The sequence below is a fragment of the Cetorhinus maximus genome, chromosome 6, assembly GCF_964194155.1.
Source record: "Cetorhinus maximus chromosome 6, sCetMax3.hap1.1, whole genome shotgun sequence".
Lineage (NCBI taxonomy): Eukaryota > Metazoa > Chordata > Chondrichthyes > Lamniformes > Cetorhinidae > Cetorhinus > Cetorhinus maximus.
The window spans coordinates 158,398,145-158,416,454 of record NC_135884.1 but is presented as its reverse complement, the minus strand read 5'-3'; the positions used below and the strand labels follow the sequence as shown (position 1 = coordinate 158,416,454).

Sequence of the window (18,310 nt, the reverse complement as noted above, 5' to 3'; positions counted from 1 at the left end):
CTATATTCGTTTGTTCTTCCTCCTGTTCCTGTGTAACAGGTTAGAGGGACCGAATGGTCTCCACTTGTACCCGTGTAACAGCCTCAAGGGGCTGAATGGTTTCCTGTTCCCGTGTAACAGCCTCGAGGGACTGAATGGCCTCTTCCTGTTCCTGTGTCATTGGACATGATGGGGTATCTTTCCATCCATTTACTTTGGGCCCATTTACATTTTGCGCTTTGAGTTCTTCTCTGGTAACTTATTCCACACTTCATTCATTACCCTGAAGTTTAAAAAATTCCTCCCCACTATTCCCCAAAGGTAAAGAAAAACGTGTGAAGACATGCTTTAAAAAGGTAACTTTGTCCCTGGGCTTTGAATTAATTACCCTAGGGAACAATTTGCTCACTTATTATTCTTAATTCACATTCATTACCATTTAATTGTGGACTCATTGAATTTTAGAGATCCCATTGAATCTGTGCCTTAAATCTTGAAAACCTGCATTTCAAACAGTTTCCTTAAACTTATCCTACAACATAAAACTCTGATAGCAAGAACCATCTTTGACACTTCACGCTCTAGGCTAATGGACTCATTCTTGTAAGCAACAGGGGAGGGGATTCGAGTGGGCAATTGCAGAAGTGAGAGTTCCAGAGCGGGACAGTCTAGGAGTGAGAGGTCCAGAGTGGGACAGTCCAGGAGTGAGAGGCCCAGAGCGGGACAGTCCAGGAGTGAGAGATCCAGAGTGTGACAGTCTGGGCATGAGAGTTCCAGAGCAGGACATTCCACAAGTGAGAGTTCCAGAGTGGGACTTTCCAAGAGTGCGAGTTCCAGATGGGACAGTCCAGGAGTGAGAGTCCAAAAACAGGACAGTACAGCAGTGAGATTTCCAGAGTAAGATAGCCTAGGAGTGAGGGTTGCAGAGCAGGAAAGTCTGGAGTGAGATTTCCAGAATGCAACAAATGAGGAGTGTAAGTTCCAGAGTGGGACAGTCCAGGAGTGAGAGTTCCAGAGTGGGACAGTCTAGGAGTGAGAGAACCAGGGCGGGACAGTCTAGGAGTGAGAGTTCCAGAGCGGGACAGTCCAGGAGTGAGAGTTCCAGAGAGGGACAGTCCAGGAGTGAGAGTTCCAGAGCAGGACAGTCCAGGAGTGAGAGTTCCAGAGCGGGACAGTCCAGGAGTGAGAGTTCCAGAGCGGGACAGTCCAGGAGTGAAAGTTCCAGAGTGGGACAGTCCAGGAGTGAGAGTTCCAGAGCAGGACAGTCCAGGAATGAGAGTTCCAGAGTGGGACTGTCCAGGAGTGAGAGTTCCTGGTTGGGATAGTCCAGGAGTGAGAGTTCCTGAACAGAACAATCCAGGATTAAGAGTTCCAGAGTGGGACAGTCCAAGAGTGAAATTTCCAGAGAGGGCCAGTGCAGGAGTGAGAGTTCCGGAGTGTGACAGTCCTGGAGTCAGAGCTCCAGGTCATGACATCTCAGGAGTGAGAGTTCCAGACAGGACAGTCCAGGGGTGAGACTTGCAGAGCAGGACAGTCCAGGAGTGAGAGTTGCAGATTGGGTCAGTCCAGGAGTGAGAATTCCCAAGCAGGGCCATCCAGAAGTGAGAGTACCAGAGTGGGACAGTCTTGGAGTGAGAGTTCCAGAGCGGGACATTCCATGGGTGAAAGATCCAGATTGGGACAGTCCATGAGTGAGAGCTGAGGAATCGGATAGTCTAGGACTGAGAGTTACAGAGCAGGAGAGCGTAGGATTGAGAGTTCCAGAGCAGAACATTTTGGAGTGAGAGTTCCAGAGTGGGACAGGCCATGAATGAGATTTCCAGAGTGTGACAGTCTAGGAGTGAGCTGCAGAGTGGGACAGTCCAGGAGTGAGCGTTCCAGAGTGGGACATTCCAGGAGTGAGAGTGCCTGAGCTCACTCTTGGAGTGAGAGTTCCAGATTGGGGCAATCCCGGAGTGAGAGTTCCAGGGTGGGACAGTCCAGGAATGAGAGTTCCAGAGCAGGACAGTTGAGGAGTAAGAATTGCAGAGCGGGACAGACTATGAGTGAGAGTTCCAGAGTGGGACTGTCTAGGTGTGAGAGTCCAAGTGGGACAGTCCAGGAATTACAGTTCCAGAATAAGACAGGCAATGAATGAGATTTCCAGAGTGTGACAGTCTCGGAGTAAGCTGCAGCATGGGACCATCCAGGAGTGAGAGTTCCAGAGTGGGACATTCCACGGGTGAAAGTTCCAGATTGAGACAGTCCAGGAGTGAGAGCTGAGGAATCGGATAGTCTAGGACTGAGAGTTCCAGAGCAGGACAGTGTAGGATTGAGAGTTCCAGAGCAGGACATTTTGGAGTGAGAGTTCCAGAGTGGGCAGTCCAGGGGTGAGAGTTCAAGAGTAGGATAGTCTAGGAGTGAGAGTTCCAGGGCAGGAAAGTCCAGGAGTGAGAATTCAAGAGTGGGACATTCCAGGAGTGAGAGTTCCAGAATGGGACAGTCCAGGAGTGATAGTTCCAGAATGTAATAGTCTAGGATTGAAATTTCCAGAGAAGGACAGTCTAGGATTGAGAGTTCCCAAGCAGAACACTTTGTAGTGAGAGTTCCAGAGGGAGCAGTCCAGGAGTGAGAGTTCCGTAGTGTGATAGTCTACGAGTGAGAGTACCAGAATGGGACAGTCTTGGAGTAAGAGTTCCAGTATCGGACATTCTAGGAGTGAGACTTCCAGTGTGGGACATTCTAGGATTAAGAGTTTCAGAGTGGGACGTTCTAGAAATTAATATTTACAGGGCAGGACAGTCCAGGAGTGAGAGTTCAAGAGTGGGGTAGTCTAGAAGTGAGATCTCCAGAGTGGGACACTCTGGAGTCGGAGTTCCAGAGAATGACATTCTAGGAGTGATAGCTCCAGGGTGGGACAGTCCCGGAGTGAGTTCCAGAGTGGGATAGTCCAGGAGTGAGAGTGCCAAAGAGTGGGACAGTCCAGGATTGAGAGTTCCAGAGTGGGACAGTCCAGGAGTCAGTGTTCCAGAGTGGGACATCCGAGGAGTGAGAGCTCCAAAGTGGTACACTCTAGGAATTTAGATTTACGGGGAGTGACAGTCTCGGAGCGAGATTTCCAGAGTGGAAAAGTCTAGGAGTAAGAGTTCCAGAGTGGGACAGTCCAGGAGTGAGTGTTCCAGAGTGGGACAATATAGGAGTGGGAGTTCCTGAGCAGGACAGTCCAGGAGCGACAGTTCCAGAGCAGGACAGCCCAGGATTGAGAGTTCTAGAGTGGGACAGTCGTGGAGTGAGAGTTCCAGAGTGGGTGTGGCTAGCAGTGTGAGTTCCAGTGCAGGACAGTCCAGGAGTGAGAGTTCCAGAGTGGGACAGTTTAGGAGTGAGACTTCCAGAGAGGGACAGTCCAAATGTGAGAGTTCCGGAGTGGGACAGCCTTGGAGTGAAAGTTCCAGAGCAGGACATTCCAGGAGTGACAGTTCCAGAGTGTAACAGCCCAGGATTGAAATTTCCGGTGCAGGACCATCTAGGATTGAGAGTTCCAGAGTGGGAGATTTTGTAGTCCAGAGTTCCAGAGGGGGAAGTCCAGGAGTGAGAGTTCCAGAGCGGGACAGTCTAGGAATGAGAGTTCCAGAATGTGATAGTCTAGGATTGAGAGTTTCCAAGCAGGACAGTCTAGGATTGAGAGTTTCCAAGCAGGACAGTCTAGGATTGAGAGTTTCCAAGCAGGACATTTTGTAGTGAGAGTTCCAGAGGGGGCAGTCCAAGAGTGAGAGTACCATAGTGTGATAGTCTACGAGTGAGAGTACCATAGTGTGATAGTCTACGAGTGAGAGTACCATAGTGTGATAGTCTACGAGTGAGAGTACCATAGTGTGATAGTCTACGAGTGAGAGTACCATAGTGTGATAGTCTACGAGTGAGAGTACCATAGTGTGATAGTCTACGAGTGAGAGTACCAGAGTGGGACAGTCTTGGAGTGAGAGTTCCAGAGTGGGACATTTTAGGGTTGAGAGTTCGAGAGTGGAACATTCTAGAAATTAATATTTATAGAGTAGGACAGTCCAGGAGTGAGAGTTCAAGAGTGGGATAGTCTAGGAGTGAGATCTCCAGAGTGGGACAATCCTGGAGTCAGAGTTCCAGAGAATGACATTCTAGGAGGGAGAGTTCCAGAGTGGAATAGTCCAAAAGCGAGAGTTCCAAAGGGGGACATTCTTGGAGCAAGAGTTCCAAAGTGGGTCAGTCTAGGAATTAAAATGTATGGGGCGTGACAGTCTAGGAATGAGATTTCCAGAGTGGGATGGTCTAGAAGTGAGAGTTCCAGAGTTGGACAGTCCAGGAGTGAGAGGGCCAAAGAGTGGGAAAGTCCAGGAGTGAGGGCTCCAGAGTGGGACAGTCCAGGAGTGAATGTTCCAGATTGGGAGTTCTTGAGCAGGACTGTCCAGGAGGGATGGTTCCAGGGCAGGACAGTCCATGATTGAGACTCTAGAGTGGGACAGCCCTGGAGTGAGAGTTCCAGAGTGGGACAGTTTAGGAGTGAGAGTTCCAGAGTGGGACAGTTTAGGAGTGAGAGTTCCAGAGTGGGACAGCCCTGGAGTAAGAGTTCCAGAATGGGACAGTTTAAGAGTGAGAGTTCCAGAGTGGGACAGCCCAGGAGTGAGAATTCCAGAATGGGAAAGCCTTAGAGTGAGAGTTCCAGAGCAGGACATTCCAGGAGTGAGAGTTCCAGAGTGTGACAGTCCAGGATTGAAATTTCCAGAGCAGAACCATCTAGGATTGAGAGTTCCCAAGTGGGAGATTTTGTACTGAGAGTTCCAGAGGGAGCAGTCCAGGAGTGAGAGTTCCATAGTGTGATATTCTACGAGTGAGAGTACCAGCGTGGGACAGTCTTGGAGTGAGAGTTTCAGAGTGGGACATTCTAGAAATTAATATTTACAGAGCAGGACAGTCTAGGAGTGAGAGTTCAAGAGTGGGATAGTCTAAGACTGAGATCTCCAGAGTGGAACAATCCTGGAGTCAGAGTTCCTGAAAATTACATTCTAGGAGTGATAGCTCCAGAGTGGGACAGTTCAGGAGTGAGAGTTCCAAAGTGGGTCTGTCTAGGAATTAAAATGTACGAGGTGTGACATCCTAGGAGTGAGAGTTCCAGAGAGGTACAACCTAGGAGTGGGAGCTCCAGAGCAGGAAAGTCTAGGAGTGAGAGTTTCAGGATGGGACAGTCAGGAGTGAGGGTTCCAGCGTGGGACAGCCCAGGAGTGAGAGTTCCAGAGCAGGAAAGTGGAGTGAGAGTTCCAGAGTGGGACATTTTAGGAGTGAGAGTTCCAGAGCGCTAGAGTCTAGGAGTGAGCGTTCCAGAATGGGAAAGTCCAGGAGTGAGAGCTCCAGAGTGGGACAGTCTAGGAGTGAGAACATAAGAGCATAAGAACATAAAAATTTGGAACAGGAATAGACCATTCGGCCCCTCGAGCCTGCTCCGCCATTCAATAAGATCATGGCTGATTTCCACATTCCCATCTACCCCCGAAATCTTTTGATTCTCTTGCCTAACAAGAATCTATCTACCTCTGCCTTAAAAATATTCAATGACCCCACCTCCACCGCCTTCTGAGGCAGAGAGTTCCAAAGTCGCACAGACCCCTGAGAGAAAAAATTACTCCTTATCTCTGTCCTAAAAGGCTGACCCTAATTTTAAAACAGTGCCCCCTGTTTCTGGACTCACCCACAAGAGGAAAAATCCTTTCCACATCCACCTTGTCAAGGCCATTCAGGATCTTGTATACTTCAATCAAATCGCCCTTCACTCTTCTAAGCTCCAGTGGAAACAAGCCCAGTCTGTCCAACCTTTCCTCATAAGGCAACCCACTCATTCCAGGTATCAATCTAGTAAACCTCCTCTGAACTGCCTCCAATGCATTTACATCCTTCCTTAAATAAGGAGACCAAAACTGCACACAATATTCGAGGTGTGGTCTCACCAATGCCCTGTATAACTGAAGCATAACATCCTTACTTTTATGTTCAATCCCTCTCATAATAAGGATAGCATTCCATTAGCCTTCTTACTTACTTGCTGTACCTGCATACTAACTGTTTGTGACTCATGTACTAGAACACCGAGATCCCCCTGCACCTCAGAATTATGCAGCTGTTTTCCATTTAAGTAATACTCTGCTTTTTTGCTCTTCCTGCCAAAGTGAACAACTTCACATTTTCCCACATTAAACTTCATTTGCCAGATCTTTTCCCACTCACTCAACCTCTCTATGTCTATCTGCAAAGTCCTCATGTCCTCTTCACACCATATTTTCCTACCTCTTTGTGTCATCTGCAAATTTATCTACCATGTCTTCACTCCCTCATCTAAGACATTGATTTAAATTGTAAAAAGTTGAGGCCCCAGTACAGACCCCCATGGGATTCCACTCGTCACATCCTGCCAATCCGAAAAAGACCCATTTATGCATACTATTTGCTTTCTGCCAGGCAGCCAATCATCTATCCATGGTAATATGTTACTCCCTACACCATGCACTTTTATTTTCCGTAATAATCTTTGATATGGAACCTTATCAAATACCTTCTGGAAATCCAAGTACAATATGTCTACAGACTCCCCTTTATCCACTGCGCATCTTACTCCTTCAAAATACTCCAATAAATTGGTTAAACATGATTTTCCTTTCACAAAACCATGCTGACTCTTCCCAATTGTCTTGGGCTTTTCTAAGAGCCCAGCTATAACCTCCTTAATAATCGATTCTAATAACTTCCCATGACAGACGTCAAGCTAACTGGCCTATAATGTCCTGTTTTCTGCCTCCCTCTCTTCTTGAATGGAGGGGTTATATTTGCTACTTTCCAATCTGATGGAATCTTTCCAGAAACTAGCGAATTTTGGAAAATTAACACCAGCACATCGACTACCTCATTAGCCACCTCTTAAAACCCTAGGATGTAGTCCATCGGGACCCGGAGACTTGCCAACCTGCAGCTCCATCAATTTGCTCAGTACCATTTCCCTAGTGATTTCAATTTCACCAAGTTTCTTTCTCCCGTTCACCTTCTGATTTGCAGCTATTACTGGAATGTTTTTTGTATCCTCTATAGTGAACACAGAAGTAAAACATTGGTTCATTTCTTCCGCCATATCCTTATTATCTTATGTCCCCTTCTAACGGACCAACACTCACTTTACTTACTCTTTTCCTTTTTAAATACCTGTAGCAACTCTTGCTATCTGTTTTTACATTTCTAGCTAGCTTCCTCTCATACTCTAATATCTTTCTCCTGATTAACCTTTTAGTCATTCTCTGCCGTGCTTTATATCCTGTGCAATTTTCTGTCCTGCAGCTCATCTTTCCGGAGTTATATGCGTTTTCCTTAAGTTTGAAGCTCCAGAGCGGGCCAGTGTCGGAGTGAGTTCCATCGGGGGACATTCCCGAGTGAGAGTTCCAGAGTGAGACATTCCAGGAGTGAGAGTTCCAGTGCAGGACAGCCTAGGAGTGAGAGTCCCAGAGTGGGACAGTCTCGGGGTGAGAGTTCAAGAATGGGACAGCTCCAGGAGTGAGAGGGTCAGAGTAGTACAGTTCAGGAGCAAAGGACCAAGATGGGACAGTCAAGGAGTAAGAGGGAAATGTGGGAGGTTTCAAGATTGAGGACAGAGAGGTCTAGAGCAAGCCAATGCAGGAACAAGGGAGTAATGCTTAAACAGGCACTAAAAGATGCCAAAGTCATTTCAGAATGATAGTTTGGGCCGAGTGTTTCTCAAAATGTTGGTGAGCAGTCAAAATATGAACATTTATTTGGACAAAGAGCTGATTGTTAATTGAAAAACTAAAGGTGTTGGAATTAAGGCTGGACTAATTTTGACTTTTCTGTCCTCAGTCCAATGCAGAGCTGTGTTTTGATGCCCTCTCGTTAGTTCCTGGCTTGCAGCCAATCAGACCCTGTGGAGCCATGTATCTGATGGTGAGTTGGGTGGAACTACATCTTGACCAAAGCTTTGGAATCTCCAATTCCCATTTATTTCATAATCTCTAATTCTCATTTACTAATTTGTTTGTTGTCAGGTTGGAATTGATATGGATGATTTTCCAGAATTCGAGAGCGACATTGACTTCACTGAAAGGTTGATTGCAGAGCAGTCAGTTTTCTGCCTTCCTGCCACGGTAACTCCATGTCCTCCAGCTCAGACTATTGACTAATCTTACAGTGAGGCTGAAGAAGACATTTAGGCCCAGAATCCTGCTGTTCTTCAATGATCCCCTACCTCTCCGACAGGTTAATTTCATGTTTAGGGCTCAGACACTGGTATCGGCTCAAATGCAATCAAAACTACAAGGGCAGAAAGCCTCACAAAAACATCAATCTTTTTGATACTGGGGCCACACACTGCAGAGACCACAGGGCATAGGACACAGCGCAGCTCTCAACTGATATAGCTCCAGTGAGACCTGCCAAGGACATGTTGGGTGGATGTGCTAAGATCACACACATTGTGCCACTGCAAGGAATGCAGTCAGAATATTTACCCTCCCACTACCACCACAGGAAAATTCTCAGCTGTTCAAATGAGGCAAATCCAAAGAGAAGGGTAGGGAATCTCATAGAGGAAGTAGAGTAGCCTTAATGGTTAAGGATGAAATCACTTCCATGATTAGAGAAGATATAACAGAAAGTAAGCAGGGAATGGAGACATTACGGATAGAATTAACAAATAAAGAGGATTTAAGAATGTAGGGCGATCATAGGGCTGGAGGCAGAGCAAATCCAGAATTCCCTGAGTAACAAGAGAGGAGTTAGAGAGTAAGATGAAGCAGAAAAAGTTACATATGAAGATGTCGGATGGATAATACAATTGAGAACCAGGCTCACTATAGAAGGCTCAGAAGGGAATTGAAAAAAACAAATAAGAGAAGCAAAGAGAGAGGAGAAGAAACTGACAGCTAACATAGAGAAGAATCCAAAAGGAGGAATGGGACTGATTAAGGCCCTAAAAGAAGGTGGAGGCAGAGAGCATAACTGAGATGAATGAATGATGAACGAAAGCTAAATGAATAGCTTGCATCTGTTTATACCCAAGGGAAAAAAAGTCATAGTGAAAGTTGAGATAGTTAATGGGTTAAAATTGATAAGGAGGTGGCTCCACTCAAAGTTGATAAGACACCTGGACCAGATGAGATGCATCCAAAGATGCTGAGGGAAGCGAGAGTGGAAATTGCAGAGGCACTGACCATAATTTTCCAGTTTTCCTTAGAGACAGGGATTGTGCCAGAGGACTAGAGAACGTTACACCCTTGTTCAAAAAAAGGATGTAAATATAAGCCCAACAACTGCAGGCCGGTCACTTTAACCTCGAGGGTGGGGAAGGTTTTAGAAACGATGGGCAGGATTTTCTGGCCCTGCCCACCACTGGGACCATCCGGTCCTGTTGAAAGTCAATGGACTTTTGGCTGGGCCGCTGCATCTCCCCCGACAGTTCCCGCCACACCGGGGCCGGAATATCACAGCCGATAATTCGGGACAAAATTCATAGTTACTTGGCCAACAGCAGATTCATTAAAAAAAGCTTGCATGGGTTTGTTATGTGTAAATCATATTTAACTAACTTGATTGTGTTTTTTCTTGAGGTAATAGAGAGGGTTGATGAGGGTAATGCTGTTGATGTGGTGTACATGGACTTCCAAAAGGTATTTGATGAAGCGCCGCACAACAGGCTTGTCAGCATAGTTAGAGCTCATGGAATAAAGGGGACAGTAGCAATATGGATACAAAATTGACTGAGAGACAGGAAACAGAGAGTAATGGTTAATGGTTGTTTTTCAAAATGGGAGGAGGTTTATAGTTGAGTTCCCAGGGGTCTGTGTTAGGATCCCTGCTCTTCCTGATTTTTATTAATGATGTAGACTTTGCTATACAGGCCATAATTTCAAACTTTGCAGATAAGAGGTGATCTTATTGAAACATTTGAGATTCTGAGGGGAGCTTGACAGGGCAGATGCTGAGAGGATGTTTCCCCTCTTAGGAGAATCTAAACTAGGAGGTATAATTTCAAAATAAGTTGGAGATGAAGAGGAATTTATGCTCTGAGGGTCGTTAGTCTTTGAAATCTCTCCCAAAGAGAGCAGTGAAAGCTGCATCATTGAATGTATTCCAAGGCCGAGTTAGATTTTTGATCGACAAGGGAGCCAAGGATTATGGGGCCAGACACGAAAGTGGAGTTAAGGCCACAATCAGGTCAGCCATGATCTTATTGATTGGCAGCGCAGGGCTGAGGGGCCAAATGGACTTCTGCTGCTCCTCTTTCTTATGTTCATATGACACAATACTTTGAAGTATTGTGAACTCTGGAATGCGCTGCCTGAGAGTGTGGTAAAAGCAGATTCAATAATGGTTTTCAAAAGAGAATTGAATAATTATCTGAAAAGATTTGGAAAGGTGGGGGAGCTGCACTAGGTGAATTGCTGTTGCAGAGAGCCAGCACAGACATGATGGGCCAAATGGCTTCCTTCTGTGCTCTAACCATTCCATGATTCTATGATTCATAAGAATTGGGAGCAGGAGTAGACTGTTCAGCCCCTTGAGCCTGCTCCACCATTCAGTATGATCATGGCTGATCATCTGTCTCAACTCCGCTTTACTCCTTGCCCCCCACTTCCCTTGATTCCCTTTTTATACCAAAGATCTGTCTCCCTGCCTTAAATATACTCAGTAGCAGTAACTATAGTCTAGCAGCTGTGAAGTGGTAGGCTGCATTATTGCAGAGATTTTAACAGTATGAAGCAAAGACAGAATGGTGTTTAGTATTGGTTTCAAGGTTTGTGTAGAATGGAATAAGCAGAAAAATTAATGTCAGACAGGTAGTGAGTTTCTTGAGTATGTTCTGTTCATAATGATTTTCCAATAACCTCAAGAGCACAGGCATATTAAACTTAATCATGAGTAATGATTCAGATTTTATTAAAAGCCTATCTATATGAGCATTTATCTAACATCAAACACAATATGATTGAGTTCAATGTTGTGTTTGAAAGGGAGCAACACAAAACAGCTACTAAGAGTCTAGGGGCAGGATTTCCCGGTTGGCAAGCGGGGGTTGGGGTGGGGGGGGGGGGGGGGCGGAGCCCACTCGCCGACGTGTAAAATGACGCGGGATGACGCTGGGATCACCCTGCGTCATTACAATTTTCAGCTCAGCGGGGGCACAGCCGAATCAGCGGTGCACTCGCCAACCTGTCAAGGGCCTATTGAGGCCATTTAAAAACTAATTGCAGTAGTTAAAGGACCTGCCCATCCAACCTTAAGGTTGGCGGGCAGGCTAGGAGTCCTGGCGGGCTTCAGGAAAAGCACAAAAACTCATCCACGGGCAGGATGTGGTTTCATGTAAGCTTTTAAAAATTCAATAAAAGCATATTTAAAAGTGATGGACATGTCCCAAGAGATTTTTAATTAGTAATGGGTTGAAAGGTTATGGGGAGAGGGCGGGAAATTGGAGTTGAGGCCGAAATGAGATCAGCCATGATCGTATTGAATGGTGGGGTGGGGCAGGCTCGAGGGGTTGAATTGCCTACTCCTGCTCCTAGTTCTTATGTTCTTATGTGACAGTGTCACATGAGGGGACATGTCAGGGAAATTTTATTTTTTTATTTTTAACATTTTTAAATTTGGCGCCGAACTCCCTGAGGCTGCACTTAGCCTCAGGAAGCTGAATGCACTCTTCTGCACGCATGCTCGAAAGAGCACACTGTTGAACTTACCCTCCCCCCCCTGCCCAATGGGGGGAAAATTCTGCCCTAGGTCTAGATAAGGCTGAAGCAGAAAATAGCAGACAAGTTAAAAAATAATTTAGCATGAATGTTTACAGTAAAGAACGAGTTCAGCATGCTGGCCATTTCAAGGAAACTAATATTAAATCAGGAACAAGGGCTCACCAAACTGAACATAAGCAAACTGACAAAAAATACTGACACAAAACAGGGGTGTGGGGCATATCAGAGTGTTACATTGAGGGGTGTGGGGTATATTAGAGTGTTACAGTGAGGGGTGTGGGGTATATCAGAGAGTTACAGTGAGGGGTGTGGGATATATCAGAGTGTTACAGTGAGGGTGTGGGGTATATCAAAGTGTTATAGTGAGGGGTGAGGGTTATATCAGAGTGTTACAGTGAGGGGTGTGGGGTATATCAGAGTGTTACAGTGAGGGCTGTGGGGTATATTAGAGTGTTACAGTGAGGGGTGTGGGGTATATCAGAGTGTTACAGTGAGGGGTGTGGTGTATATCAGAGTGTTATAGTGAGGGGTGAGGGATATATCAGAGTGTTACAGTGAGGGGTGTGGGGTATATCAGAGTGTTACAGTGAGGGGTGTGGGGTATATCAGAGTGTTACAGTGAGGGGTGTGGGATATATCAGGGTGTTACAGTAAGGGGTGTAGGGTATATCAGAGTGGTACAATGAGGGGTGTGGAAGATATCAGGGTATTATAGTGAGGGGTGTGGGGTATATCAGTGTTAGAGTGAGGGGTGTGGAAGATATCAAGGTGTTATAGTGAGGGCTGTGGGGTATATCAGAGTGTTACAGTGAGGGGTGTGGAAGATATCAGGGTGTTACAGTGAGGGTTGTGGGGTATATCAGAGTGTTACAGTGAGGGGTGTGGAAGATATCAGGGTGTTACAGTGAGGGTTGTGGGGTATATCAGAGTGTTACAGTGAGGGGAGTGGAAGATATCAGGATGTTACAGTGAGGGGTGTGGGGTATATCAGAGTGTTACAGTGAGGGGTGTGGAAGATATCAGGGTGTTACAGTGAGGGGTGTGGAAGATATCAGGGTGTTACAGTGAGGGGTGTGGAGTATATCAGAGTATTACAGTGAGGGGTGTGGAAGATATCAGGGTGTTACAGTGAGGGGTGTGGAAGATATCAGGGTGTTACAGTGAGGGGTGTGGAGGATATCAGGGTGTTACAGTGAGGGGTGTGGAGGATATCAGAGTGTTACAGTGAGGGGTTTGTCTATTTTCAAGTTTACACTGAGTGGCGTAGCTGAATATTGATCGAAACCCAGCGGAAATATTTGCCTTGTCTCTGTTTTTCCTGAGGTTTGTTCTGCGGCCCAGGAACTGCAGAAAGTTTGTCGTTATTATTAATTCCATATCTTCTGTCTAAAGTGTTTCGAGTATCCAAACTACTTCAGAGTTGTGGTGACTGTTCCGGAGGACTTAATGTTGGAGGCATGTAACCGCATCCGTAAATTCTGCGAGGAACATTTCCAACCTCAGGAGAATTGCCCCACGCCTGACATTGAATGTGACAAGTGAGCAAGTGTTGGAGGATCTGCTGAGCATCTGTTGAAACATAAACTGTGCTTCAGTCTGAACTATTTAACTGAAGTTTAATATAATTTAAAGATGCCTGTGCAAAGATTAATTTATTATTTACGTGAAGTAATTCACATGAAACTTAATCTGGATCATGCTGAGTGGAGCCTAGTACTGGTGAATTCCTGATTTACCAAAGATTGGTTTCAGCCTTTTTGACACTGTATAGAGAACGTTCACATCATACAGATCTAAGCCTGAATTCACTGTTGACACTACCAATAATCTGTCACACAATCACTTTGTTAGTGAATAACATTTTCTCTAAGGATATTCAGCTAAACTCCCATCTGTGTTACAAACCAGCTCATACAGAAGCACTGAATCAGTGTGACAGTTGGAATATTGAGCAGTATAAACAGGTTGGCTGAATCAAGAATTTCTTTTTATGTATCACCAACTCCAGTAGGTTTAGGATGCCTGGTCCCCACTGGTATTGATGTTAGATCTCTGACCAACTGTAAAAAACTTTAATGATTTTTCCTATTACATCTCCAATGCAAACTGTGAACAGGAACAGGTTTTAGAATACTGCTACCAGTAAATGCGACAAGATCCTGTGACCACAAGGGTAAAGTAGAAGCGGAGAGATTTGGGCTCAAATTCTGAGCAAAGCTATGACAAAGCTAATGTTTTCCAGAGGGGAAACCTCACAGCAATAGAGTAAGTGCGTGCATGCTCTTTCGCAATGGGGGGAGAGAGTACCAGACTTCCACTCCTCTTTGTCTTTGTGTGGAACACCCTACCTCGAATTTTAAGGTTATTACAACTTGTCTTAGACTCTCTCACCAGAGGAAGTTATTTCTCTCTATCTACCTATAGAAGAATCCTCTAATCATCTGAAACAGTGCTATTAATTCATCCCTTAGTCTTCAATATTAAAGGGAATATATCCAGTCAGTGCAACCTGTCCTCATAATTTAACTCTTTTTGCCCCAGGATCACTCTGGTGAATCTGGGCTGCACCCCCTCCAAGATCAATATCTCCTTCCTGAGATGCGGGGCCCAGAATTGAACACAGTTATTCCCCGTGGGGTCTAACCAGAGATTCATACAGCTGGGGCATAATTTCCTTTGTATTGCAGCCTTCTTGAGATAAAGGCCATAAATTTTTTTAAATTATTTTTTATATCTGTGCATTAGTTTACAATGATTTCTGTACCTAGCTCCCTAAATCTCTCCTCTCACCTACAGTTCTTAGCTTCTTACCATTTGGAAAATACACTGATTTGTTTTTCATGGGTCTAAAGATGATGACACCTCATTTCCCCGCATTAAATTCCATCTCCCATAGTTTTTCCCACTCACTTATGCGATCAAAATCCCTTTACAACTCATTGCTGTCATCTACACTGTTTACTGTGTCACCTAATTTCTTCCCATCAGGAAACTTGGATATATGGCTCTCTATTCCTTTGTCTGAGTATTATCTGAAAGACTATTCCCTCTAAATGCTCTGCACATCTTTCTGTTGGACGTTTTGAGTAAAGCAATTTTGCACAAGACTGGACAAAGATTTAATTTTGATTATTGCCTTTGTTTCTGTGATGCCTGGTTTGTTTCAGGCTCTTCATGCATCAGATCTACTCACAACTCTTGTTTTTTAAAACTTATTTAATAATATTATTTTAAAGATTTGTTGTGTTTCTAATAAATATTCTGCTGCATTTACCATCTGCCAATCGTTTATTAGTGATTAGTTCAATTCAGGATGTGTAGAGTAAATAATTGTGTGCGCTGGGGCAATGGGAGGGCCTGGTACTTTTTTATAATGCATTCACGGGATGTGGGCTTCGCTGGCTGGGCCATCATTTATTGCCCATCCCTAATTGCCCTTGAGAAGGTGGTGGTGAGCTGCCTTCTTGAACCGCTGCAGTCCATGTGGTGTAGGTACACCCACAGTGCTGTTAGGGAGGGAGTTCCAGGATTTTGACCCAGCGACAGTGAAGGAATGGTGATATATTTCCAAATCAGGATGGTGAGTGACTTGGAGGGGAACTTCCAGGTGGTGGTGTTCCCATCTATCTGCTGCCCTTGTCCTTCTAGATGGTAGTGGTCTAGAGGGTTTGGAAGGCGCTGTCGAAGGAGCCTTGGTGAATTCCTGCAGTGCATCTTGTAGATGGTACACACTGCTGCTACTGTGCATCGGTGGTGGAGGGAGTGAATGTTTGTGAATGTGGTACCAATCAAGCGGGCTGCTTTATCCTGGACGGTGTCAAGCTTCTTGAGTGTTGTTGGAGCTGCACTCATCCAGGCAAATGGAGAGTATTCCATCACACTCCTGACTTGTACCTTGTAGATGGTGGACAGGCTTTGGGGAGTCAGGAGGTGAGTTACTCGTTGCACAATTCATAGCCTCTGACCTGCCCTTGTAACCACAGTATTTATATGGCTAGTCCACTTCGGTATCTGGTCAATGGTAACCCCCAGGATGTTGATAGTGGTGGATTCAGTGATGGTAATGCCATTGAGCGTCAAGGGGTGATGTTTGGATTCTCTCTTGTTGGAGATGGTCATTGCCTAGCACTTATGTAGTGTGAATGTTACTTGCCACTTGTCAGCCCAAACCTGGATATTGTCCAGGTCTTGCTACATTTGGACCTGAACTGCTTCAGTATCTGAGGAGTCGCGAATGGTGCTGAACATTATACAATCACCAACGAACATCCCCACTACTGACCTTATGATAGAAGGAAGGTCATTGATGAAGCAGCTCGGGGAGGTGATGGCGTGGTGGTATTGTCACTAGACTAGTAATCCAGAGACCCAGGGTAAATCTCTGGGGACGAGGTTCAAATCCCACCACAGCAGAAGGTGAAATTTAAATTCAATAAAAATGTGGAATTAAAAGTCTGATGATGACCATGAAAACATTGCTGATTGTTGTAAAAACCCTCTAATGAAGGAAATCTGCCAGCTTCACCTGGCCTGGCCTACATGTGACTCCAGACCCATGGCAATGTGGTTGACTCTTAACTGCCCTCTGAACAAGGGCAATTAGGAATGGACAATAAATGCTGGCCTTCCAGCAATGCCCACATCCCATGAATGAATAAAAAAATGCTGAAGATGGTTGGGCCTAGGACACTACCCTGAGGAACTCTTGCAGTGATGTCCTGGAGCTGAGATGACTGACCTCCAACCAACACAACCATCTTCCTTTGTGCTAGGCATGACTCCAACCAACGGAGAGTTTCCCCCTGATTCCCAGTGACTCCAGTTTTGCTAGGGCTCCTTGATGCCACACTTGCTCAAATGCTGCCTTGATGTCAAGGGCAGTCCCTCTCACCTCACCTCGGGAGTTCAGCTCTTTTGTCCATGTTTGAACCAAGACTGTAATGAGGTCAGGAGCTGAGTGGTCCTGGTGGAACCCAAACTGGGCATCAGCGAAAAGCTTATTGCTAAGCAAGTGCCACTTGATAGCACTGTTGATGACCCCTTCCATTACTTTACTGATGACTGAGAGTAGACTGATGGGGCGGTAATTAGCCAGGTTAAATTTGTTCTGCTTTTTGTGTACCGGACATACCTGGGCAATTTTCCACATAGCCGGGTAGATGCCAGTGTTGTAGCTGTACTGGAACAGCTTGGCTAGGGGCGCAGCAAGCTCTGGAGCACAAGACTTCAGTACTATTGGCAGAATATTGTCAGGGCCAATAGCCTTTGCAGCATCCAGTGCCTTCAGCCGTTTCTTGATATCACGTGGAGTCAATTGGATTGGCTGAAGACTGACATCTGTGATGCTAGCGAAAAGGGTAAATAGGGTGATCAACAGGACTTTAAACTAGAAAGTGGGGGGGAAGGGAAGGGTAAAACTCCAAGAAGTATGACTAATGGGAAACAAAGCAGCAGGTTAGCATGTGGAGGGGTGGATTCAACTTCATGGAAATTTATGAAAAAACTGAAAAGGAGAGCCCAGGAGAGGCTATTAAAGTCTCCAGAACACAAAATAGGACAGTGTTTGGAATGGGTTAGGAATCTAACTTCAAGCACATCAGATAAAGGGACGACAATGAGAAGGGGTCGGGAAATACAGGACTGAAGGTGTTGTATCTGAATGCACGCGTATACGAAATAAGGTAAATGAGCTTGTGGCGCAGATTGAAATTGGCAGGTATGATGTGGTGGGCATCACGGAGACATGGCTGCAAGGGGATCAGGACTGGGAGCTAAATATCCAAGGATATACATCCTATCGAAAAGATAGGCAGGTTGGCAGAGGGGGTGGGGTTGCTTTGTTAGTAAGTAATGAAATTAAATCGATAGCAAGAAACGACGTAGGGTCAGATGATGTAGAATCTGTGTGGGCAGAGTTGAGGAACCGCAAAAGTAAAAAAACCATAATGGGAGTTATGTACAGGCCTCCGAACAGTAGTCAGGATGTGGGGCACAAGATACACCAGGAGATAGAAAAGATGTGTAAGAAAGGCAAGGTTATAGTGATCATGGGGATTTCAATATGCAGGTAGACTGGGAAAATCAGGTTGGTAGTGGATCCCAAGAAAAGGAATTTGTGGAATGTCTACGAGATGGCTTTTTGGAGCAACTTGTGGTGGAGCCCACTAGGGAACAGGCAATTCTAGATTTAGTGATGTGTAATGAGGCAGATTTGATAAGGGAGCTTAAGGTGAGGGAACCCTTAAGAGGAAGTGACCATAATATGATAGAATTTACCCTGCAATTTGAGAGGAAAAAGCTGGAATCAGATGTAACGGTATTATAGTTGAATAAAGGCAACTACAGAGGCATGAGGGAGGAGCTGGCCAGAATTGACTGGGAGATGAGCCTAGCAGGAAAGACAGTGGAACAGCAATGGCAGGAGTTTCTGGGAGTACTTTGGGAGACACAGCAAAAATTCATCCCTAGGAAGAAGCATACTAAAGGGAGGACGAGGCAACCATGGCTGACAAGGGAAGTCAGGGACAGCATAAAAGCTAAAGAGAAAGCATACAATGCGGCGAAGAGCAGTGGGAAGCCAGTGGATT

General features: G+C 45.5%; 1 protein-coding gene across 1 annotated transcript in view; it reads left to right on the top strand.

Annotated features, from left to right (window-relative positions):
- Positions 1-15,001, top strand: part of tat (tyrosine aminotransferase) — an 89,983-nt gene extending 74,982 nt beyond the window's left edge. Inside the window, exons 10-12 of the mRNA XM_078544746.1 lie at positions 7,840-7,923; positions 8,025-8,123; positions 13,116-15,001. Coding sequence (XP_078400872.1) covers positions 7,840-7,923; positions 8,025-8,123; positions 13,116-13,265 — 333 coding nt within the window. The 3' untranslated portion in view covers positions 13,266-15,001. The remainder of the gene's footprint in view (positions 1-7,839; positions 7,924-8,024; positions 8,124-13,115) is intronic.
- The last annotated feature ends 3,309 nt before the right edge of the window (positions 15,002-18,310 follow it).